The sequence below is a fragment of the Pelodiscus sinensis genome, chromosome 2 (assembly GCF_049634645.1).
Source record: "Pelodiscus sinensis isolate JC-2024 chromosome 2, ASM4963464v1, whole genome shotgun sequence".
NCBI lineage: Eukaryota > Metazoa > Chordata > Testudines > Trionychidae > Pelodiscus > Pelodiscus sinensis.
The window spans coordinates 175,046,308-175,070,844 of NC_134712.1; the positions used below are offsets into that span (position 1 = coordinate 175,046,308).

At 46.2% G+C, this 24,537-nt stretch overlaps 1 protein-coding gene across 24 annotated transcripts in view; it reads left to right on the top strand.

The window, feature by feature from the left end:
* CLASP2 (cytoplasmic linker associated protein 2) overlaps positions 1–24,537 on the top strand; it is a 264,670-nt gene that overhangs the window by 49,338 nt on the left and 190,795 nt on the right. For all 24 annotated transcript variants that reach the window (XM_075921810.1, XM_075921815.1, XM_075921816.1 and 21 more), the window contains 4 exons: positions 4,730–4,821; positions 5,079–5,154; positions 6,966–7,063; positions 22,645–22,715. In XM_075921810.1, the coding sequence (XP_075777925.1) occupies positions 4,730–4,821; positions 5,079–5,154; positions 6,966–7,063; positions 22,645–22,715 (337 nt within the window). The remainder of the gene's footprint in view (positions 1–4,729; positions 4,822–5,078; positions 5,155–6,965; positions 7,064–22,644; positions 22,716–24,537) is intronic.

Genomic DNA, 24,537 nt, shown 5'->3' on the forward strand with positions numbered 1-24,537 from the left:
CAAGAGAATTTTCCAGACCAGGGGAGGTATCCCCTGCAACGTGCCCTCAGCCAGCCGACCTCCTGTTCTTGCCCCCTCTAATCCCTCACCAGCTGGGCTGTCCACTCTGCTGCTGTCAGTCCTCCATTCCTGGGCTGCAATGCATGGCTGGGGTTCTCCAGCTCCACTGTCCCCTGTTGAGCTGCTGGCTCTTCTACCATTCTGCTTCTGGGCTCTCTGGTTTCTGGACCACTGTGTGCCAGTTTTCAGAAGTTCAACCTGTATGTTTTTTCAGTGCCTAGCACAATAGTATTCTGTTTGTTTGGGCCTTCTGCGGGTTCCCAGGGTCCCAGACGTGACTGGTACTGAACCAGAGAATTTGCTGAACCTGGAGAGGGCAATATTATCTAACAGCTTTACTAACACTATCACTGCTTATTGAGTTCTTACATTTAGGGATAAATTAGAGCTAAATAACAGCACAGAACACTTGAGAGCAAGGACTGGTAGCTATAAACAAACTATATGGGACTGCAGAAAACTTGGTTACAACCATGATAAGTGTTCATTGGGCTAACTAAAATCATGCTGAACCATGGATGTTGTTGGACCAGAGAGGTTCATCCTCTAGGTTCTTCGGTAAAATTACTTATTAATGTAAGTCTGAACAATGGAAAATTGCCTAACAGGATTTATTGCTTAAGCAGTATTATTGAGGATTCTTGGAATGGGATAATCAATAGGAATTTTGTTGTTACTTAACTATTACTAATTCCCTTTCCAAGAAAATCCTCTTTATAAGTTTCCAGATATTGAAATTAATTAGGGATGTTAGCGTATAGACATTGAAATGATTAACTGATAAGCCTAGGCTTATCAGTTAATCCAAATGACTATACATAACCCCCACCTTCTTGTTGCATCTGTATCCTGTCAGGAGCTGGCTTTTAAACGAGTTCCCCATGTGTGCCAGTTCCTGCACAGCTGCCTTCTCCCTCCCTCCAGCTACCTCCCTCAGAGGCAGCAGCATGGAGGCAGGGTAGGTGGGATCCAGCTCCCTGTGAGCACTGATCCTGTGGAGCCACCTGCCTTCCTTCCCCCTCCCATGCTGCTGACTCTCCATCAGAGGCAGCTGCAGAGTGGGGGAGGCAGGTGGGAGCCAATACGTGTGGGCAGCTGGGTTTTAAGCCAGCTCTGCTCTGTGTATGCTGGTTCTGCAGAGCTGCTGCCTGTTCTCCTGATACCTTCCACAAAGGTAGCAAAGTGGAGGCAGGTAGGAGCTGGTGCTTGGGAAGCCAGCTTGAAACGCTCAGAGGGCAGGTGGTGCTGCTATGGAGCAGTCTCTGTCCACGGCAGCCCGGGCTTGCCATGGGCAGAGGCTGCTCTCTGGGGAGCTTAGGGACAGAGGCTTCTGCAACCCTGTGCTCCTTCTCTGTGTGAGAGGCAGCAGCATAGGGTGGCAGGGGGCTCCCCTGGAGTAGAGCTAGGAGCGCACTGGCTGCTGGCCCTGCCCCAGTACTTTAGTAACCATTTAACTGTTTAAAAAATTGTTGCAGTTACACAGTTACTAAAAACACGATATCTAACATCCCTAAAATGAATAGGCAGGCTCTTTTGGTTTTGCAAATTAGAACAAGGTACTTTATACTGCTAAATCCTGCATATGTTCAGAGACCTAGGGATCAATGTGTGGGGAACTTGGACCTATGAACCTTATCTCAAGTAGAGAGAAATTTTTGAAAATGTTTTTGTTACCAAAAAATATTTTGGTACGATTTAAGCAATCCTTAAAAATGGATAGTCCTTTCCTGCAACCCTTCTGTCCCCTTCTATCAGTCGAAAAGGACTTAATATCCTGGGTGTCTGAGCATTTCGTCACTTCTGATGAAAGAGCCCATTCCCTAGGAACAGTTGATTTACTTGCTGGTAAATTCCATTTTCTTACCACAATGTTAAGGGTGCTTCTTTTTGAAAAGTAAATAAAATACAAGAAAGAGAAAAGCAGTAAAATATAGAATGAAACACGGGATGATATAGTAACATCTAAGGAAATTAGATATAGTGTAATTGAATAATTATATAACCGCGTGAAGTCTTATTGGTTACATGATGATTCAATAGTCCTCAAGGGCAGGGCCAGCAGCCAATGTGCTCCTGGCCCCACTACCGGGGAGCCTCCTGCCACCTCATGCTGCTGCCTCTGTATCAGAGGCAGCAGAGTGGAGTGACAGGCGGGACCCAGTCCATGAGGAGAGCCAGTTTAAAAAAAAAACGCTCCCCATGCTGGCTGACTGGCTGCCTGCTGCCCTGTGCTGTTGCCTCTGATACAGAGGCAGCAGCAACCCCTGTCTGTGGGGATCCGAGCTCCACGCTGACAGAGGCTGCTGTGGAGGGAGAGGGGGAAGGGGCAGGGGAGACTGCTGCGAAGTAGCCTTTGTTCACGGTGGCCTAGGCTGGCCGTGGACAGAAGCTGGTCCATGGCAGCCGCCTCTGTCAATGGGGGGGGCCAAGCTTCCCGCAGACAGAAGCTACTCTGTGGGAGGTGGAGCAGCCTCTGTCTGCGGGGAGCTCGGACCCCTCACAGACCAGGGCTGCTGCTGCGAGCAGCCTCTATTGGCAGCCAGCCCTAGCTACTGCAGACAGGCTATTTTGTGGCAGCTCCCTCCCTCCCCCCCCCCCCGACCACCACCCCTCCCGGCCATGCAGCGGGGAGGGAGGGGCAAGCAGGTGGCACCATGGAGCTGGTGTTCACGGGAAATGGCTTTTAAGCTGGTTCCCCCAGCACTGATTTATTCCTGTCACCCCCCCTCGCTGCCTCTGTGGGAGACAGCAAGGTGGGGCAAGCAGATGGGTCTGTTGAGCCGGCATGCGCAGAGAGCCAAAAGCCAGCTCCCCAGGCGTATCAGCTCTGGCCAGTCCTCCTCCCTTTCTGTGCTGCTGCCTCTCTATTAGAGACAGCAGCGCAGAGGTGAGTGAGGGGACAGGCGGATCCAGTGCTCATGGGAACTTGCTTAAAGCCAGCTCCTCACAGGCACTGGCTCCCGCTCCCCACACATTGCCTCTGATACAGAGGCAGCAAGGGTTGGGGGGAGTGTGTGTAGTCGATCAACCTTGGTTTATTGGTTAATCTTATGGATTAATCATGTAGTGGACTGCTTGTTGACATCCCCAGTAGCATCATTATAAAAATACAAGTTAATTCCTGGGTGTGGCAAGCCAAATAAGAAGAGATGCTAATTATTGCTAGAGAGCAGATTTTGGAGGGATGAGTGGTAGTGGAGAGGTAACCTAAATTAGCCTATAATTCAGTTTGAAGACATTTATTTTACTACCTTACACTCCCTTGCAGTTGCTTCTCTACCTGTTTCTTGTCTGTGTGGTAAGAAAACTGCCTTATTTTCCTCTTCTACCTCAGAATTGTTGGCTAATTGGACATGGATGTTTTCTTCTTTGCAAGTCTCTGCTTTGTTGATTATTTTGCTATTTTGGCAAGCAAATACTGCTTGTTTTTTCTAGTTTGTTCTCTTAAATATTTATACACTGTAAAATCTGAGATTATTTTCAAATGAACATTGATTTAAAAATGATTACTGTACCCTTTGTGTAGCTATTTTAAAACATGCTACATAGTTATGAAAGGGGATATTATCTAGTGTTTAGTACTTCTCACAATACCTCTTTTTGATTAGCGTTGTTGATTTGTTAGAGTTTTTTAGTAGGACCAATACAATTTAATAGTTTACATACATAAGCTACAGTATGCTGTTTGCTGTAACTGTGCTACATCAGATTTGCAGTGTTTGAAGAGTCTAAATTATAGAACACTGTATAAATGGAAAAATATGCTATTCCTTAGGCAGTATGCAGCTGTTGCTAGGTAACATTCTCAGATGCCTGCTCAATGATGGCAGCATTGCAGCTGAAGGGGCCTTGCAGTATGAGTCTGTGCACTTCCTTTGAAATATCAGTGCAAATCCAGAGTGTTGTAAGCTCCATGTTGCATCATTAACTTTGTGATATAGAGCTCCAGAGCTACAGGCAACAGGGGAATTTAAAAAAATAAAAAGAGAAGAGAATGAATAAAGATAAACAAAAAACACTGACATGCAGGAGAGCAAATGAGGAATTGTGTAGTTTAAGAAATACATAGTAAAAGAAACGGCAAGAGATCAACGCAGAAACAGATGGAATTGAAGATAAAATAGAATCAGGATAAACAATAGGGGGAAAATATAAAATAGAGAAGGACAAAAGTAACTTAATGGAGGAATATAATGAATACAGGATAGGAAGAGACTAAAAACCGGGAATGGGAGGAGATTTTACTAGATAAATAAGTAAAATATTGTACGAAATGAATCAAGAAAACCTTTGCTTAAGCCATGGTAGTTAGACATTTTAAAGTTTTACTTTGGCTTTTCAGTTGTGTTACAAAATATTTCAAAATATATTGAATTAGGAGAACAAAATATTGGGAATGTACAAAGGAAAGTGATTTTAGAAATGTTTCTGGTATGGGGTATTTTGTGTTGCTTAATGTAAATAATCCAAAGATTGGAACAAGTGGGTGTCGTTATTGTTCCATCCTGTAAAAAAACCTCATTTTTGTTTGAAGCATTCCTCCACTTGACAAAACAAAACTTCAGAATATTGTCAAAACTTCAGAAGCTATTGATATTAACATTATTATAGGTGAACAGGACTGCATTGTGCTACCAGTAATTCAAGGCAATTGTTTTTGTTTTAATAGTGTATTTGGGAACGACTTGCTGTTGGTTTTAAACACAAGAACAACCGATCCCGAGAAGGAGTGTGTTTGTGTCTCGTTGCAACCTTAAATACGTAAGCATCATTTTTTATGATAAAATAATACAATTTAGGACTTTATCCTGTTTGGTTCAGAATGACTTTTCCATACTTCAAGGTACCAGATATATTTAAAAGTGTGTGCGTGTGCACGCACACACCCCAGAATGCCAAGAACTGGAGATCCATGATGAAAATGTTTCCTTTAGTGATACCAAGCTACTAAGTAAAACTTCTGTATGTGTGTGAAAAAGTGTTTTTTCTCTTTTTTGATTGATTTCTTTTCTTTTCAGTTTTGGTGCACAATCCTTAATCCTCAGCAAGTTGGTGCCACACTTATGCATCTTGTTTGGAGACTCCAATAGTCAGGTAAGTATTTTATTGCTATATATTAGTTGAGCGGTATGTGTTTTGATATTAAAAAGATGTTAAGTTGATTTTATATACTTAAAGAAAAATCTTCCTAGATCTTTTTGTATGCCTTCTTGTTCATCCAGTCAAGCCTTACCTTCTGATTTTTAATACTGAGCCTTATGTATTGCCAGATTTCCACAGGCTGGAGGGAGGGAGTAGCTTTATGGTGGGCCTGCTGGCTCTCGTGCCTCATTTTTTTCCCTATCTCCAACAGCTTAAATCAAATCACTGATTGATAGTCATTTTCTGTAGAACATATTCAGAGAAAAATAATTGAACAACAAAAAGGATTAACATCAGAAAGAAGATTTAAAATGAAATTTGTAGAGATTGACCAGTTGAGTAAGGAAACATAGGAGATACAAAGTGAACACCTCTTCCAGGATGCAGATAGGTGAGGTGAGATATTTAGTGCAGTATAAGGACTATTTCTAGTAATGAGGTAAAATTAAGCAAAGAGATGGCTAAGATGAATGGTAACATTTGCACTATAGAGTAGCCTTCAATTGGAAGTGTTTAAAGCCCTACTAGTGATTTGTTCCAAATTGGATTTGGCAAGCACTAGAAAATCAAGTAAGGTTGTGATTATCTAGTCCATATCTTACAGGTCTTCTCTCTAATTCAGTTGATTTCAAGTCAAAGATGCTCTGGCATTTTGTGGCTCACTTTTTGTACAATAGTTGTGATATGGGAAGTATCTTAATCAAATGAGTATGCTGTGGATCACCTGCATTCTGGAACAAATTATGTTGGTACTTTACATGGAACAGTAATATGAAAGAATTGTTTGTGTTTTAGCTCTTTTATGTGTTAGGTATGATGAGTTTCACCAAAAAACGACTCTTCTTTGTTTTCCCTGAATATATTTTTCTAATGACTGGTCCTCTTACTCTTTTCGGACCTGTGATGCTTCGCAATAGCGCTCTTAGTAGAGGCAGGAAGAATGGCTCTTGCTTATTTCTGGATGCGTTTTCAGGCAGTTAGGTTGTTTTTTACAGTGAAAATCACAACTGGACTAGAAGCAGATAGAAATATCAATCACACAAAATGTTTGAGATTGTTGATCTAGTGTAGTAATGCTAGAAAAATTAGCCCCTCCCCCCTGTTTGAGAGCTATGTCATCCCATCCAGTGTGTGTTTGTAGGAGTCACTGGGATGGCCACCTCAATGTCCCTTCTTGGCCAGAGGTCACCCCTCAGGTGGACCTAACTCAGCCCCCTCCTTCCCTTTCTACTTTCAAGGGGGTTCATGGCTTTTGAAAGTATAGTAAAAGAACCCTGGTTAGGGTATGGCTTATTAACTTAGATTTCAACTATGAGCACAAAAGCCTTCTCCCTCAAGGTCCTTCCTTCCTTAGCAGGCCACTTCCAGCTTCCCCATAACTGAATTAATCAACTTGCCTAGTCTCAAAATCATCTCTGCAAGAGCCTTTCCCACTCTTTCTGTAGTCTTTCTATAGCTTTTTTAAGCATTCCCTCTTCTTTTGCTGCTTCCTTCTGCTCTTTATAGGAAATTTGACTTGTCCATACCCAGTGGGCTCTTCTCATGAATCTCAGACCACTTCCCAGGCTAATTGCATGGGGATGGCTAGTAAAGTCCTTGAAATAACTTGGTTATCCATCTCTGCCATCCTCATGTTTCCAACTCTCTGTGAGTTAAACCTTTGTGCTCGGTTGTTGTAGGGACACTGGAGCATTGATTATTCATTGTGCTATATAAATATAATCATCTAATTCAAAAAATCTTAATTAAATATGCATTCACAGGTGAGAGATGCTGCAATATTGGCAATTGTGGAGATTTATAGACACGTAGGAGAGAAAGTAAGAGCCGATCTTAATAAGAGGGGAATTCCTTCTGCTAGGTAAGTCATTTAATTTTTACCTCTTTTGATCAGTACCTAGAATGCATTAAAATCCTGCTACTGTTAAATATGTAGTACCATTTTACACCATCTGTAAATTTTTTTTGTTTACATGAGAACATCATTGCTGTTTCCATTTCTGCTTGTTATGTAACAAATGACATATAACCAAAGTTGAAAACTACTTACTTGATCTTTTCTGTTGGAAGATGCCTGGGCTGTATGAAGCAAATAACTTTACATCCAAGAATCAAATCAGATTTTTTTTTAAAAGTAGATCTGGGCAAATTATGGAAAAACATTCCAATTTAATAAAAAGTTTCACTGAACTTGGAACACATTATTCAGATATATTGTTTCCAACTGTAAATGTGGGTGAATAATGGTTTGTGTGTGGGTGTGTGTGTGTGTGGGGGGGGGGGGCAATTTGTGAATATTTAGACACATGCCGTGAGGCCATGCCTGCCTCCGATGGCCACTCCTCATGCATTTGCTGTCTTGGTGAGGGACATATACCTCAGAAGAGTCCTCACTACAGCCTCGGCTAGCAAAGATAGGGAGATGTGGCTCCGCATACTCCTCTTCAATAAGGCTCCTCAGCTTTCGGCTACTGGGGACTCCACTGTTCATTCTGAGATGCCTAGGGCAGAGAAATGGCATGCAAGTTCACCGGCACCCAAGCCAGTGTCGAAGAAAAGATTTTCCACCTCTAGGTCTCTACTGCTGTTGACATGCAACCACATTAGCTCTGGCGATTTAAACCGGACACCTCTGGAACCAGACCTAGCTGGTAAGCCAAAACTGCGGAACCGAAGAACCGTGATGAAGCTACAGCGGTACCGATAACAGCGGCACCGGCATCGTCCACACCCAGCAAACAGAGGGATACCAACAAGCCTTCGTCAATGGCACCGACTACTCAACTGGTGCCGACGAATACTCGGGCAAAGTCGAACTGTACCCATCGCTCCCCCCAAGCCCGGAACCGACTTTTTTGCTGGCACCATCACTGGTGCCACATTCACCAGCACCCAGGCAAAGTGCTGCACTCTCGTAATATTCATCATCATACATCCCCCAACTAGAATTTTCAAGGTGGTTTTCCCTATTTCCTTCCCTGTCCTCCAGGACGATTTGTTCCCTCTGATCGCTGGTGTTGTTGGTCTGCAGTATTTCTCATGAATGCATCAGTGTCTTTTCCTCTAGGCATTCTTCTCTGACCAGTTAGTACCATGATAAATATCAGACATACTCATTCCTATCACTATCTGCCACCTTGGAGGACTGACTGGAGGTACTCTCCATGCCATTACCATAACTGGCCCCCTGTTGCAGGCGTTCCACTTCTTGCCACTACTCGAGTGCCCCCCCCATGCCACCCTGCAGGCAACTGCCTCCCTCACAGCAATCACACACTTCACTGGAGTTCCACCTTAACGAGACATAAGAGGGCCAGATTACAGATGAGGAGGAAATTCAACAGACAGGCACCTCCCCTACAGAACAATCTTCCTCTTTGCTAGACAAGGCAGTACTACAGGGGAATGTTTCCCCTGTCGACATCATCAAACAATTTCAAGAGCTGTTCAAGAGCAGCAAATACAACTCAGAAAGGTTGTGAGCAAGCAGCATCGTTTACTTAATCTTGAACTGACCCAAAAAGGAAAGATTGCACTTCTTATTGATGAAGCCTTAATGGAATCTTTTGAAGAAATATGGTAAACACTTGCCTCTGTGTCCCCCACCAATAAGCGGGTGGACAAGAAATATTTTGTCTCTTCTAAAGGCCTGGACTTCTTGTTCACTTACCCTCAGCCTAATTCTCTGGTGGTTGACGCCGTGCAACAATGATCTGAGCTTCCACAGTACAAAAACTCCCCACAGGAAAAAGATTCAAAACATATGGACAATATTTGAAAGAAAAGTTTATTTCTCGTCCATGCTGTTACTTCGTATTATGAACTATGCTGCCCTTCTTTCAAATCACAACTTTGATAACTATTCCCAGGTAACTGAGCTGATGGAACACCTTCCAGACAACAAGAGGCCTATACTCAAGTCCATAGTGCTGTTACCCAAAAAATATTCTCACTGGAGACTAGCCAGGGTTACACTAGTATGGGTTTATTTCCACTAGGTAAAACTAAAGAAGAGTAAGCAGTCACCAAAGGTTTAAACTAAAGAAGATAGATCTCTCTCTCTCTCTCTCTCTCAAGCAAGGACACATCCCTCCATTCATTCACACCCATTCATTCCTGCCCTCAGGCACTCACACACTTCCACAGACATATGGGTTGCAGAAGGAGCCAAGGCATGTGGATCCTGGAGGGTCTGTCTGCTCATCATGGCTGAGGAAGCAGGTCATGAGGAGAGACACTGGAGAGGAGCTTCTCAGGAGCAGGGGAAGGAAAAAGAGTCTCACATGTGCTCCTTCTCTTTATATAGTGTCTGAATGGCTCCTGTGACTCATTCACCTCGTCATCAGGGAGCATGCCCAGACTTCCCTTTATCCAGCAGGGAGCATGCCCAGACTGTGATGACTCATTGAAATGTGCTTCATTGTTCCAAGCCTTCTTCAAACACACACACACACTCTTTCTCCATTCACTCAGGGGAGAATGCAGCTTAGGGAAAGTTACAAGCAAGGTGGTTGAGAGTTACAAAGATTAAAAAGTTGTATTTTACAGTAAATTTGAGTTACACAGATTACAAAGTTCACCAACACCCAGGTGAAAGATTACAATAAGTTGCCGTTTAAAACCTTAGACCTTACAGTTTGGTGTAGTATCAGAAAATCAATGTATATAAATCAAGTAAGCTCAGGTGGAGGCATTTTTTTATGCAACAAGTGCAAGAAGGATACACAGCTGCCTGCACATTCCTCCAAATAACATTGGATGTCATGGTCTTGGCGGCAAGGTCTAGGGCTACATTGGTTGTTAGCCTCGTGGTTACAGTCTGCCGGGGTTCCTAAAGAGCTACAAGGGAAGGTGGAGGGCCTACCCTTTTGATAAAGAAAAATTGTTTGCTGCCAAAACTGATGAGGTGCTTCATTCCAGTAAGGACTCTCGGAGTATTCTAAGAATGTTGGGGATATATATCCTGCCATACAGATGTAAACATTACCTTTCCATCCGTATCAACTGCAATGAGACTTCACATATTCCAGAAATTACAATAAATCCTTCAGTCAGAGCCATTCCAGGCCAAGAATACAAAGGAGGAGGCAACAAAACAATCACCCTTCTGCTCCCCACAATAACAAGCAGCAGGTTTGAAATCCCGGTCGGGGGCATGCATGACCTCTCCCACAATCATTTTCGGAACCACCCTCCTACTTTTGCATCATCGCTTATGCCCTTTTTATCACCAATGGGCTTCCATCACAACCAGCCAATGGGTTTTAGAAATAATTAAAGCCAGTTACTCCATCACGTTTCTTTTGCTTTTTCCATCCTTCCTACTCCTCCTGTTTCCCCCCTCTCTCCAGAAAGTCTTATGAGGACCTTCTGTGCCAATCTGTCTATCACCTCTTGGCCATTGGAGCCATCGAGAGAGTGCCTGATCAATTCAGAGGCAAGGAGTTCTAATTACTTCCTTCCAATTACTTCCAAATGCGCTGGAGGACGGAGACCTGTGCTAGACTTATGAAAGCTCAACAAATACCTCAACCAGCAGTGATTCAAGACGGTTATGTTAGCAACCATTATTCCAGCACTGGACAAAGGAGACTAGTTTGCAGCCCGCAACCTGCAAGATGCTTGCTTTTTCATGTGACCATACATCCTTCTCTCAGATCAGTCCTCCATTTCATCATTGCAGCCAAGCATACTACTATGCAATTTATCTTTGGCTTCTCCCATTTTTCCAAGATGCTAGCGGTTTTTACCAATTTTCTTCGTCATCAGAGATTAGTTATCTTCCCCTACCTCGATGACTGCCTTACAAAAGGGACATCTCCAGAAGAGACAGTTCACATGATATCTACAACAAAAGACCTATTCCAATCCTTAGGTCTTCTTCTCAATGACCAAAAGTCTACTCTTCAGCTGACTCAGTTGCTAGAATTTATCAATGCCCACCTAGACTCAGCTCGGGCCAGTCCCTGCTTACTGATCCAGAGATTCCAAGTGGTTCAGGATCTCGTCACCATACTTACCATCAGCCCTTCGGTTATGGTCCTTATGTGCCTACGACTTATAGGCCACATGGCTGCTGCTACTTACATGATCCAAAATGCCTGACTACATATGAGGTGTCTTCAGCACTGGCTGGCCTCTGTTTACATCCTGTTAAAGTATCAGGTCCACAAAAATGTTTTGTTTCCTTTGAAGGTCCTTGCCTCCCTTAAGTGGTGGACCAGTCCCACCAACCTACTGGTAGGGGTACTTTTCAAATGCGATCAACCATCTCCACAGATCACAACCGATGCTTCAGTGACAAGTTGGGAAGCCCACCTAGCTAATTTTTCTGCCCAAGGCCGCTAGTCTGGAAACGAGAACTTTTTACACACAAATGTTCTAGCGCTCAGGGCAGTATTCAATGCCTGCAAACACTTTCAGACACAAATAGTGAATCATATGGTCAAAATTTTCACAGACAATGTGTCCACATTGTCTTACATCAAATGTCAGGGTGGAGCTTGATTCTTCTCATTGTGTGCCAAAGCAGTCCACCTTTGGAACTGGTGCATTGCCAATAACGTAAAGCTGATAGTGGCGTACCTGCCTGGCATCCACAACAGTACTTCAGACTTACTCAGCAGCCAGTTCAATACGGACCACAAGTGGCCCTTCTGCACTGCAACCCTCAGAGCCTACACTTGACAGCCTGGCTCCTCACTGGTTTCAAGATGCTGAAGTGCGATGTTCTGATAGAGTAAAGAGAGTCCTTTTCCATAACAGACATGATACCACCCGCACCACCTACCTTCAGAAGTGGAAGAGACTCTCTGTGTGGTGTGAATGAAAGCGCATGTACCCATATGAGGGTCTACTTCCTCTCATCTTAGACTACATGCTTGACCACAAACGGTCCTTGTCCCTCTCCTCTCTTATGGTGCACTTAGCGCTATTAATGCATTCCATCCACCACTCGAGGAGAGAGGAAGGGACACTCTATTTTTGCTCACCCAGTAACTAGACTGTTTTTGAAGTGCCTCCATAACCTATTCCCACCTAAGAGTCTGCCTCTATCTTCATGGAATCTCAAACTAGTCCTCAACACGTTGACCAGAGCTCCCTTTGAACCTCTGGCTACCTGCCCTCTACCCATTATCACAGCCAAGGTGTTATTTCTCCTTGCAATAACATCTGCATGCAGTGTTAGCAGTCTTGCTGCCCTTACCGCAGCTCTGCCATACTCAATTTTTACTAAAGAGACTGTAATTTTACATACTCACCAATCCTTCCTACCAGAGGTCTCTAACGGGTACACCCGTTGGTGAGCGCTCTGCTGCGGCCAAGTGACGCTGTGCAGGGTCCTTGCCTGGTTGTCCAGTTGCCCTCAAAGTCCTGGAACCAGGATCTGACTAGCCCTGTCTACGGTGCTAGTAAGTATCTGTTTGTGGCTGGTTTTCTGCCATTGGGTCTGGGTTTTACCCAGATCTAGGCTCAGCTCACACTGGGAGCTAGCCATAGTGCTGATTCCCCCCCACTCAGGGTATAGACCTGCTTGGGTTGAGCGCTTTAAGGGAACTGGTAGGCCCCAGCTCTGCAGCTTCTTTTATACCTCTCTGCTGTGTCCTGATTGGCTGCCACAGACACTCTATAGTGTCTGGAGGACGTCTTCTCCACTTCTGCTGGGATGGGGGGGGGGCAAGATCTCTAGCCTCCTGGAGGGGGTGTTGGGTCCTCGTCCAGCCCATCAGTCTCCTTGGACTTCCACATTAATGAGCCTATTGTTCTGCAGACGTTTTAGCCTAAACAGCACTCGTCTTCAAGGGATGCCTTGCCCCATACTTTAGATATTCATAGGGACTTTGCCTATTAATATTGACCACACCAGAAACTTCTGCACTTCATAACAATTATTAGTCTCAGTAGCCAACTGATTTAAAGACAAGCCACTTTCTTCAAGATGTATATCCAAAACTCGTGTAGCCTGCATCACACAATGTTGCATCTTACGACGCAAAACTCTTTCATCTCTAGCTAGAGCTCATTCCACAAGAGCAGTTTCTATCTCCATGGCCTTCCTATGAGATGTCTTACTCAAGGACACTTGCTGAACTGCCACGTGGTCTTCAGACAACACTTTTATGAAACACAATGTGATGCTTAAAAATTTGCTAATGATTCCTCAGTAGCCACAGCAGTATTGTCAACTGGCGAGAGTCGGTGACTCGGAAGCCCACTGTCCGGCTTATACCTCACAGCTGCTACAAAGTCACTTACAGTGGAGCACCCACATCAGTCAAAGAAGAAAGGGAAGTTACTTACCTTGTGCAGTAACCACTGATCTTCAAAATGTGTGTTCCTGGGGGTGCTCCACTTCCCACTCTCCTCCCCTCTTACTACGGAGCTGTTTCTTTATTTCTCTCTGTATAGATACTTGGGCATACGCGAGGAACTGAGGAGGGGTCAGGCCTCTCACACAAAACAGTAGGCACAAACAGCACAAGGCACCTAGTGCGCATGCGCAACCTAACTGGCTTCTGCTGTGCAAAACTCTGATTTGGGGCGACCCAGCACCTACAGTGGAACATCTACAAGGATGTATTTCTTGAAGAACTAACTTTACTGCACAAGGTGAATGACTTTCCTCTTCCCCCAGCACCAGCTCTGCATTGCCGCCTGTCTCTCTCTCTCTTCCCCTCCTCCCCAGCACTTCTGTCTCTATCAGCACAGAGGACAGAGGTTGGTCTGTGGCAGAAGCCCCTGTCCACAGGGGGTCTGAGCTCCCCACAGACAGGGGCTGCTGCTGCAAACCAGCCTTTGTCTGTGGGGAGGTTGGGTCCCTGCACGCAGGTTGCTGTCCTCCCACACTGCTGCGTCTGTATCAGCGGGCTGGCAGGCAGCTGATCTGTGTGGGGAGCTGGTCTTCAAACTGACTCCTCTCCTGAACTGGCTCCTGACTGCCTTCCTGCATTGCTGCCTCTGATACAAAGGCAGCAGCGCAGGATGGAGGGGGCTCTTCGGAAGTGCGGCTAGGAATGCACTGACTGCTGGCCACATCCTTGGGGACTAATAGCTGTGTAACTGCTAAAATTTGATGAATAGTTGAATAGCTGTGTAACTGCTAAAATTTGATGTAGTTACATGATTGTTCAGCTACACAATATCTAACATCCTTACTCCATGAGCAAAACATTTAATCCTTGTAGCTCTATTCTGGTTTAGACTGACATGGTTCTCAATTCTGCTTGTAGATGGTGATGGCTAGTCTTCATAATATTGAAAATCTGACAGCTCATCATTACTTTTATAGAAACTTATTTTTACTGCCTTATGGATGAATAACTTTCATTATTTTAAAATACCATGGTTGGTCTACAGTTTGAATATAATTGATTCATTCAGAACTTCTCAGCTGTATTACACATTTTTGTTATATGGCCCTACCAAATTCACAGCCATGCAAAATGTATCACAGACTGAGAAATCTGATGTCCTCTGTGAAATCTGGCCTCTGTGTGCTTTTATCTTTTACCATACAGCCTTTATGGGGGAGACAAGTGTTCCTCTAATTGGAGGTGCTGATCCAAAACAGTTGCTGGAGACGAGGAGGTGTAAATCATGGTTAGGATTGTGAAAGGTTAATCAGTAAGCATAATCTTTAATGGGGTCTAGTTAACTGGAGGGGGTCTGGGGAAGGTCCCTGCCCACCATGGGCAGGGGGCTGCACCAGCCCTACATGGCCCATCATGGACAGGGTCTGCTCTGGCTTCTGGGTGACTGCTGACTGAAGGTCCAGCTCCAAAGGCACAGAAGTAGGGATTGCAGTATCTTACCATGTCACCCTTACTTTTGTAGTGCTGCTGGTGGCGGCTCTGCCTTCAGAGCACGATTTCTGGCCAGCAGTTTCGGAAAGCACTGCTGCCAGCAGCTGTGCAGAAGTAAGGGTAGCATTATGCAACCCCCGCGCAATAACCTTGCAACCTCACCCCTCCAAATTCCTTTTTGGGTCAGGACCCCTACAGTTACAACACTGTGAAATTTCAGATTTAAATGTCTCAAATCATGAAATTTACAATTTAAAAATTATATGACTGTGAAATTGACCAAAATAGACCGTAAATTTGGTAGGGCCCTAGTTATGACAATGATCTAAAAAGTGAATCATGAAGTTGTAAAGTTAATATGTAACTGAAAATATTTCCCTTGATTATTTGTGTACACAGTTTTCAAATGCTCATATTGTTTCATTATATGAGCATGTGCTTAGTATGTATAAAGAATTCTACACGTAAGGAAGAGGTGGGCAATAATTTTCAGTGGAGATTCATTCTAAGAATTTGGTAAGTGAGTAGGGGTCACACTTTTCTATGATTGTCGGGGGGCTTGCCCCTGTCTCGGGGTTGCCACCCCCATCCGGGGCCTAACTCGGCCCGTCTGGGTCTAGCCCTCAAAGTACACTGCCCCTCTCTTAGGGGAAATACGGCCCACCGGCCTAGTCCCCAAAGTACAATGCCCCTGTGCTAGGGGAAATACGGCCTCCCGGTCTAGTCCTCAGTTTGCAGGCCCAGGGGCCTAGTCCTCAGTTCAGGGTTTGTTGCCCTGCTCCCCACTTGCCCGGGTCTCGGGCAGCAGGGGTAGGGGGGTCCGGGCCCTCCCTTTCCACCGGACCCCGACCCAGGGCCCTAGTAGTTTCGGGTGGCTCCCACCACTGGCTCGGCGGGGGCTCCTCCCCGCAACGCCCCGAGCCCTCAGGGGCTTCTACAGCTCCCTGCCCTGGGTCGCTTCCTACCCCCTGCTCGCAGCCTGCCGCGGTCCCACCTGTCGGCGTCGGTCGCCGGGCTGTAGTGGTCCTCCCCCTGGCAGCCGCAGAGTGGGCGGAGTCCGGTCCGGCGCTCGGGTCGCGGGTGGTCGGTCGGCGGCTCCGGCGTTGGGGCCGAGCCCGGCAGAGGCCCGGCAGCAGCACGCTCAGCTCCCTCGGCGCCTCCCTCTCTGGCCAGCAGTCGCTAGCTCCTGCTCGGGCCACAGTCTGCCCCTTCTGAGCAGGCCAGCAGTCTTTTGTATCCCTGCTCCCTTTGGAGCATGCCCAGTAGGGCTGTGTGGGTGGGGCCTTCTCCGCCCCCAGCCCCAGGTGGTTTCCCTGGGCTTGAGTGCGGGGCGGGGCCGCCCCGTCACAATGATATTATGGAAATTGTGTGGGTTTTGAGATGGAGCTTAGGTACATGAGAGACCTCTGGGTAGAGGATTGGAGTACACGAGAGGGTCCAGAGTCTGGGACGGAGTTTGGGTACAGAGGAGGTTGTGACCTGGGCCAGGGGGTTGGGGTGCCAGGTGCAGGTGCTGAACAGGAGGCAATTACTATAGGTGTCGTCTGGCTGGTGGCCCAGTGGGACCTTCAGGCAGGTTCTCTGGTTTCTACGGCTGCACATGCTGTTCAAAGCGTCTGGCCAGCATGTCTCTGTGCTGCATGTGCCTTGCGGGGAGCGAGATCTCCTTGCCCTCCCCCCACCTCAGCACCATCCTAACAGCTTCCAATTGGCTGGAAACCATCCAGTGGCAGCTGCCATGGCAGTGTTTATGGGTGTGTGCCCCACTTGGAGACCCACTGCTCTCCTCCCTTCAAGGGGCACGTGCCATATAGACACATGCAGGTTGTCCCCAACAGCCAGATACTTTGAGTAGTATGTGTAGCCACAACAGCAGTGAGCCTGCCTGAGGTCCTGCTTGGCTATGGTGAGCCTGATCCAAATGTTTGGCAAGTCGAATGTGGTTCAGAAGCTGTATTTTGCCTGCCTTGTTGTATGGTCTTATAAATGATGCTTTGGTGCACTCTGCTCTAAAGCACTGGCAAAGGAATATGTTGAGGAAGGCAGGAAAATCAAGCTCGGTTTGTACAAAATGTAATGTAACTTCATTTATATATGGGGTATTACAGTAGGGATGTTAAATTGCAGTTACTGAGCTAATCGGTATAGTCAGTATAATTTATATCAACTATATGATTAGTCGATAGGACTGCTATGCAGAGCTACATTGAAGGTAGCTCTGGGTGGCTTACTATATTTTTAAATGCAGAGGCATAGTGTCCACGTGAGCTAGGACTGCTTTGTCCCAGCTCACGCTGAGTCCAGCAACCCCTGTTCACAAACGGGCTGCTGCCAGCCCTGGCCACCATGAACAGGAGCTGCTTGGTGGCAGGAGCCCCGTCTGCAGAAGGTCCAGCTCCCCTCTGGGACCTTTGCGGACAGGGGCTGTTTGACAGCAGCTTCCCTTATTCCCTCCATGCTGCCTCTGATAGAGGCAGGCGGCACCCCGCAGCTGATGCTGGGGGGAGCCATCTTTTAAGCTGACTCCTGCCAGCATCAACTCATGCCCCCCTCCCTCCTTGCTGCCTCTCAGAGAGGCAGTGGGTGGGTGCCGCAGGGAGCATGGAGTGAGCAGGGACTTGAGCAGTCCTCATCAAGCTGTTTCACGACGACATCACAGGAGAGGTACTCTCGAATGGTGTGCCATTTGAGAAATTCAACATCTCCAATGGTGTGAAGCAGGGCTGCGTACTTTCCCTGGTGCTTTTTAACCTGTTCCTCACTCAAGTCCTCATGCATGCTGTCAGAAACTTAGATCTTGGCATTTACATCAGATACCATTTGGATGGCTCACTGTTTGATTTGAGACCCCTTACTGCAAAGACCAAGACACTGGAGAGGCTTATCACCGAAGCGCTGTTTGCTGAAGACTGAGCCCTTATCGCACACCAAGAGGACCACCTGCAGACCATCATTGACAGATTCTCTGAAGCATCTAAACTATTCCGTCTCACAATTAGCCTCGGAAAGACAGAAGTCCTCTTCTAGTCTGCACCAAACAGTGCTCCTCCACGGCCATGTACAGGCAGTCCCCGGGTTACGTACAAGATAGGGACTGTAGGTTTGTTCTTAAGTTGAATCTGTATGTAAGTCGGAACTGGCGTCCAGATTCAGCCGCTGCTGAAACTGACAGCCAGTTCTGACTTACATACAGATTCAACTTAAGAACCCCAAGCGTCCCCAAGTCAGCTGCTGCTGAAACTGATGAGCGCTGATTCCAGGAAGCCTGGGGCAGAGCAACTCTGCCTCGGGCTTCCTGTAGTCAGCGCTGGTCAATTTCAGCAGCGGCTGACTTGGGGACGCCTGGGGCAGAGCAGCTGGGGTGCTGCTGGGTTGCTCCAGTAGCACCCCTCGGCACTACTGGACCAACCCAGCAGCACCCCAGCTGCTCTGCCCCAGGCGTCCTGATTCAGCCACTGCTGAAACTGACCAGCAGCGGCTGAATCAGGACCTGGGGCAGAGCAGCTGGGGTGCTGCCGGGTTGGTCCAGTAGTGCCCAGAGCGGGTGCTGCAGGACCAATCCGCAGCGCCCCAGCTGCTCTGCTCCAGGGTCCAAAACAAAAGCCTGGTCTGCTGGGGGGGGGGCACACTATCCGCGCCCCCCCCCAGCAAACCAGGGACATAGGGAGCAGAGCAACAGCGGCAGCAGGGTGCCGCGCCTCTGAGGCTTTGCTCTGGCAAAGTCTCAGAGGCGCGGGATTCCCCCTCCACCCCCCGGCTGCGGCTTCAGTCCCGGTGCCTGTGGTCTGCTGGGGACCGTCCCCAGCAGACCACAGGCACCGGGTCTCAAGCGGCAGCAGCGGCGGTTCCCGCGCTTCTGAGGCTTTGCTCTGGCAAAGCCTCAGAAGCGCGGGAACCTGCCTGGTGCCCCTGGTCTGCTGGAGACGGTCTCCAGCAGACCAGGGGCACCGGAGCAGCTTACGAACGGGGCTTTCTCGCCCCGGAGCTCGCAGGTAGCAATCCGCTACCTCGACCTCCAGGGCGAGAAAGCCCCGTTCGTAAGTGCGGATCCGACATAAGTCGGATCCGCGTAAGTCGGGGACTGCCTGTATCACTATTGATGGTACACAACTGAAGGTAGTGGACAGCTTTAAGTACCTGGGCAGCACAATATCAAGTGATGGATCCCTTGACAAAGAGATTACAGCGAGGATCCAGACAGCCAGTCAGGCACTTGGAAGATTGTGTATTAAAGTTCTTCAGCACAAAAATATTCGCCTGTCAACTAAACTCAAGATATATAATGCCATGGTCCTCACCTCTCTCCTGTATGGCTGTGAAACATGGACCCTGTACCGTAGGCACATCAAGCGGATGGAGCAGTTTCACATGCGCTCCCTATGATCAATCATTCGAGTACATTGGCAGGACTGAATTACTAACCAAGAAGTGCTTGATAGAACTAGTTCCACAAACATCAAAGCCAAGATTCTCCAGATCCAGCTTTGACGGTCTGGCCATGTTTTCTGCATGGATGAAAGCAGGATCCTGAGGCAGCTGTTCTAGGGGGAGCTGGTACGTGGTAGTCGCAAACAGTGACGCCCGAGGAAGAGGTATAAGGGTAACCTGAAGACCAACTTGCAGTGGACAGGCCTTCAACCTTGACAATTTGAACTAGCTGCTGCAGACAGAACTAATTGGCATTCCCTTACGAGAAAAGCAGTGACAAAGTTTGAGGATGACCGCCGCCAGCGCCTTGCAGCTGCACGTGGATGACATAGAGCTGTGTTCTGTCCTGGCCTGACAACCGGAGTCCCATGCCCTAGTTGTAGCCGCATGTGTGCTTCGACCTTTGAGCTCCGGAGCCACATGCATCTCCACAAATGAAGAGGGAGGGCAATCAGTGTGCACATTCCCCCTTTCATTGATAAAGGGGGCTTACCTCATTCTTTGGGGTTTGATCCCATCTGGGGAGTGTTATCTCAGGAAGCTGGACCCAAAACTGCACTCTCATTAAACTTGAAGTGGTTCAGTGTCTGTACTGCTTCTTGGTGGGGGCAGGGACCTCAGCTCAGGGCCTTGGCTGGGGGAGACCAGCGGAGCTGGCCCTGCTGGATTGTGAGGAGCCCAGGGAGTGGGAAGGTGAGTGGCAGTGGCTGTGTCAGCACTCCGGGAGGCACCCCTCAAGGGGTCGTCTGTGACCGCACCCCATCACAAGTACTATGGCTCCAAATGCAACAATTGCAGAATTCCAACAGAACTATTATATCACTGTCATGCTCAGAGACCATTTATGGATGTAGTAGACTGAGAGCTTGGCTTAAAATCAGGAATATAGCATTATAGCAAGATGGGATGTTGGTGAGAGGTTGATGCTCCATTATAATTTCCTAGCTTTGGGTTCTGGCTCCTGCTGAAGCTCACCTTTCTCCTTATGTTTGTCCAGGTGTGGGGAAGGGTTTGCTGTACTACAGTGGTCTCCAACCTTTTTAAGCATGAGATGACTTTTTGAATTTAAGTGCAATCCAGGATCCACCTCAAATCCAAACATTCTTGCCCTGCCTCCTTCCTGCCCTGCCCTTGTTCACTCGATCCTCTGTGTGTCTCCCATTCTCACTCACTTTTATCAAACTGGGCGGGTAAAGGGCTGGAGTGGGAGGGAGGCGGATGCGGTCTCTGATCTTGGGCTAAAGGATTTGGAGTGTGGGAGGGGTTCTGAGATGAGTTTGGGGCAGGGAATTGAGGTGCAGGTTCTGGGAGGGAGTTTGAATGCAGGGGGACTCAAGGCTAGGGCAAAGGTTTGGGGGACAGGAGGGGTTTAGGACTGGGGCCAGGATTTGAAATGCAGACTCTAGCTGGGCACTGTTTACCACAGGTGGCTGCTGGGTGGTGGTGCAGGGGACTAAGGTAGGCTCACCTCTACACTGGCCGTGCACCACTCCCAAAGCAGTCAGCTAACCCTGTCCATCCCTCTCCTCCTCTCCCCCCGCCTCCCTCTGCTTTGTGGAGATGAGGTACTGGGTGGAGGGAGGGATACTCCCTCCTCTTCTTCCTGTACCCTGCACAGCAATCTAGAGACTCCAAGCGGGGAAGGAGGGGAAACAGCTCCATGGGATAGGGCAGGAGCAGTATGGCAGTGTTGAGAGGGACAGATGAAGTGCCAGCACTTGACAGCCTCCTAGTCACACCAGTTACAATCGCCTGTCAAAGGCTCCAAGATCTACCAGTAGATCTCGATCTGTTGGTGACCTCTGCTGTTCTGGCTTCTTCATGCAGAATGATATGTTGTTCTTACAGAGCTTCTCCTTGGACCCTGCTGCTTCCTCATTCTAGCCCTTATCAGCTTTCTTTGAGACTAGCTGGCAGGATTAAGGAAGGGATTGTGAGCAGCCTCTGGCTCTGTACTGGTCCCCTCAAAATCACCTAGTACAACTCATTAAAGAATGGGCACATATGAGGATCTTATTTTTTTTTAATTGATTGAGTCTCTTGTCCTCCAGTACAAGTGTTTTTCTGTCACTAAGTTAGAGTCCACTGGGTGTCTGCCTCCTCCACTCTCCATGAAATTTCCCATTATAGATGAATGTTCCTGTTGCTCTGGGTGAAATTGTGGAGGATGATGCACTCTGACTACACAGGCTTCAGTACCTTGGTGTGAGTGAAAGATCAAGTGACTAGTCGGCCTGCCACCAGTCTGCAGACCAGTGATTGTGAATCGCTGTGCTAACTTACTGCCTGCTCTTTGCTTAGCTTCAGACACATGCTTCTGAAGTTGAGATGTGGACAGTAAGGGGATTATGCAATAACCAGGTGTATGGACACCTGTATAGCCATGAGTGTAGATTCGTTTTATTGTTCTATGCGCTGTTCTTTAAAAGGTTGACACATTATACTGATATATTCCAACCCTGGAAAATGTAAATATGATTTTATTTGTTAAACTGCAGTTGCCATCTATTGCTTTCAGATGTCTATTTCCGTAATACACAGCGTTTTGAGCCAAATGAGGAATATAGAGTCTATTATCTGAATAGTTTCTTTTACTAACTGTTTGCATGCATTTAAAGCACTCAGCATATTTGTTATTTTTTTGTAACCATACATAACGTTGTTACCTTTTATATAGGACTAAAATGTTTCAACATGTTTTTGAAAGTGAAATATAACTTTTTCCCTGCTGCTGGAAAGCAAATGTCTCTTACAAACAGGACTACTCTTACAAACAGTAGGTTTCATAAAACCTAGATTTTGACAAATCTGGTAATTGCCTCCAAACAAGGTGAATCTTATCCTTAATTGTTACACTATACCAACTACTTTAAAATCACTTTTCAGAGCTTTCTATAAATATAGAACATAACATAAAGCCTATTGTATGCCATTAGTATAATGACTTCCATTTTTATTAATTGCTAAGTGAATTAAGTTTTTGTTGGAATATATTGGTTTTATTCAAGAGGAAATGTTCAGACATTGTTTCCATAGATTTATAATGGCTGAAATAGTAAACAGCTTGAATTTCAACCGTTCATCTATAATTCTGATTATGAAGAAAACATAACTAGAACTGAGTTGTAGTTTACTTGTTGTTTTCCATTTAGGGGTTGGAGAAATATTGCTCCTTCATGTAGAAATTAAAATTAGTCTTTGTCCTTTTCAGGTTACAAACAATATTTGCAAAATTTGATGAAGTGAGGGACTCTGGAAATATGATTTTAAGTAACATGAGTGGTAAGTATGCAACTATATATTGCTATTCATAGTGGGAGGTTATTGTAACTCACATTTAACTTTTAAGCTGTACTGTAATCTGTTTTGTTGAACTTGGTAGCATTACAAAAGTGAAATTCAGGTTAGTCTGTTGTAGAAATATGCATTTAAGGCACAATCTGAAACTTAGATATTAGTGTAATTCTATAAATGCTTACTTTCTCATACTGATGGTCTTTTCTTAAAGTCATTGTAATATCCTTTACTATCCAGGATATTATGTCCATTATGTGAAATGCTAAAAGTCTTGCAGTGTCTTCTATAATTTCGTTACTTATATGTGTGCACCATTGCAGTGTGAAGGTGGGAAAAAGTTTAATTTTGCAGCATCACTAAAGCAATTAGGTCCTCCAAATAAATATCTTCAGAATAGTTACTGTTATGCTCTGTAAGAGGTAATGAGATTTCAAAATAGTTATCTAAAGTGTCCATAATTTGTTGTAAAAATACTCCTTAAATGTAGATTGTCTCTTTCCAGAAATTAAACATAAATATGAATATATATACATAGGTTTTTTTGTTAAAAGAAAAAACATTGAGTGGCTATAAACAATTGTACGAGCATTTTGAAACTAGTGTAGCTATTAGAAAATTTGATGTGTATTGAAGTAAGGAATCTGAACTTTCTTAAGTTCACTGTATTAGCAAATTTACTTTATTAGACTTGACTAGCAAATGGTGCTTGACTCCGCTGACACAGGTGCAAGAGCAACTTCAGCATCTATTGTAATGAGACGCATGTCATGACTACACTCAGCAGTGCTTCCCAGATAACTCCAGAGCAAAGTGGAGGATCTACCATTTGATAAAGATAAACTCTTAGCGGCAAAAACAGACCAAGTCCTTCACTCCAGCAAGGACTCGCAGACCACTGTGCGCGCTTTGGGGATGTATACATCCCCATATTGTAGGAGACCATATACTCCCTACTAGAGACATAGAGGCTTCACTTTTGACAGGCAACAATATCAAAGGCTATTCGACAACAGTCGCTCCAGGCCAAGAAACTAGTGCCCATGAGCCTGTAACACTCGCTCGTCTAGTCATCAAGCCTCCAAGCAGCAGGTTGGAGGCTTTGGTTGAGGGCCTGCACTCCCCACTCCATCAGTGCCATTCCAACATGCCATATTCCATCATTGTTTGCGCGTTTTTACAACCAGTGGTCAGCAATTACCATGGACCACTGGGACCTAGAGATCATTAAGTGTGGATACTTCCTTCTACTTTCAGTTCCCTCAGCCTCCCCACCTGCCCTGTCCCTCTTCAGGGACCCCTCTCACTAAATGCTGCTTCATCAAGAGGTACACCACCTCCTACGCATAGGAGCTATAGAGAGGGTACCTGAGCAATATTAGGGAAGGGGATTTTATTCAAATTATTTCCTTATGGAGAAACTGGATGGGTGGCTGGAGACCCATCTTGGACCTCCACCATCTAAACAAATACCTCCGCAAACAGCGATTAAAGATCTCACACATGGCAATTATCCCGGCACTGGATAAGGGAGACTGGTTTGCAGCCCTCGACCTTCAAGACCTGTACTTTCATATAACCGTACACCCACTACACAAGTGCTTTCTCTACTTCACAGTGGCTTCAGACCACTTCCAGTACAGCGTTCTGACTTTTGGTCTGTCGTCCGCCCTCAAAGTCTTCTTCAAGACTCTGGTTGTAGCAGTAGCATAGCTTCATTGCTAAGGTATCATTATATTTCCATACCTCGACAATTGCCTCATTCAAGGCCCTTCACAGCAGGCCACAAGAGATATGGTCCTCTTCACCA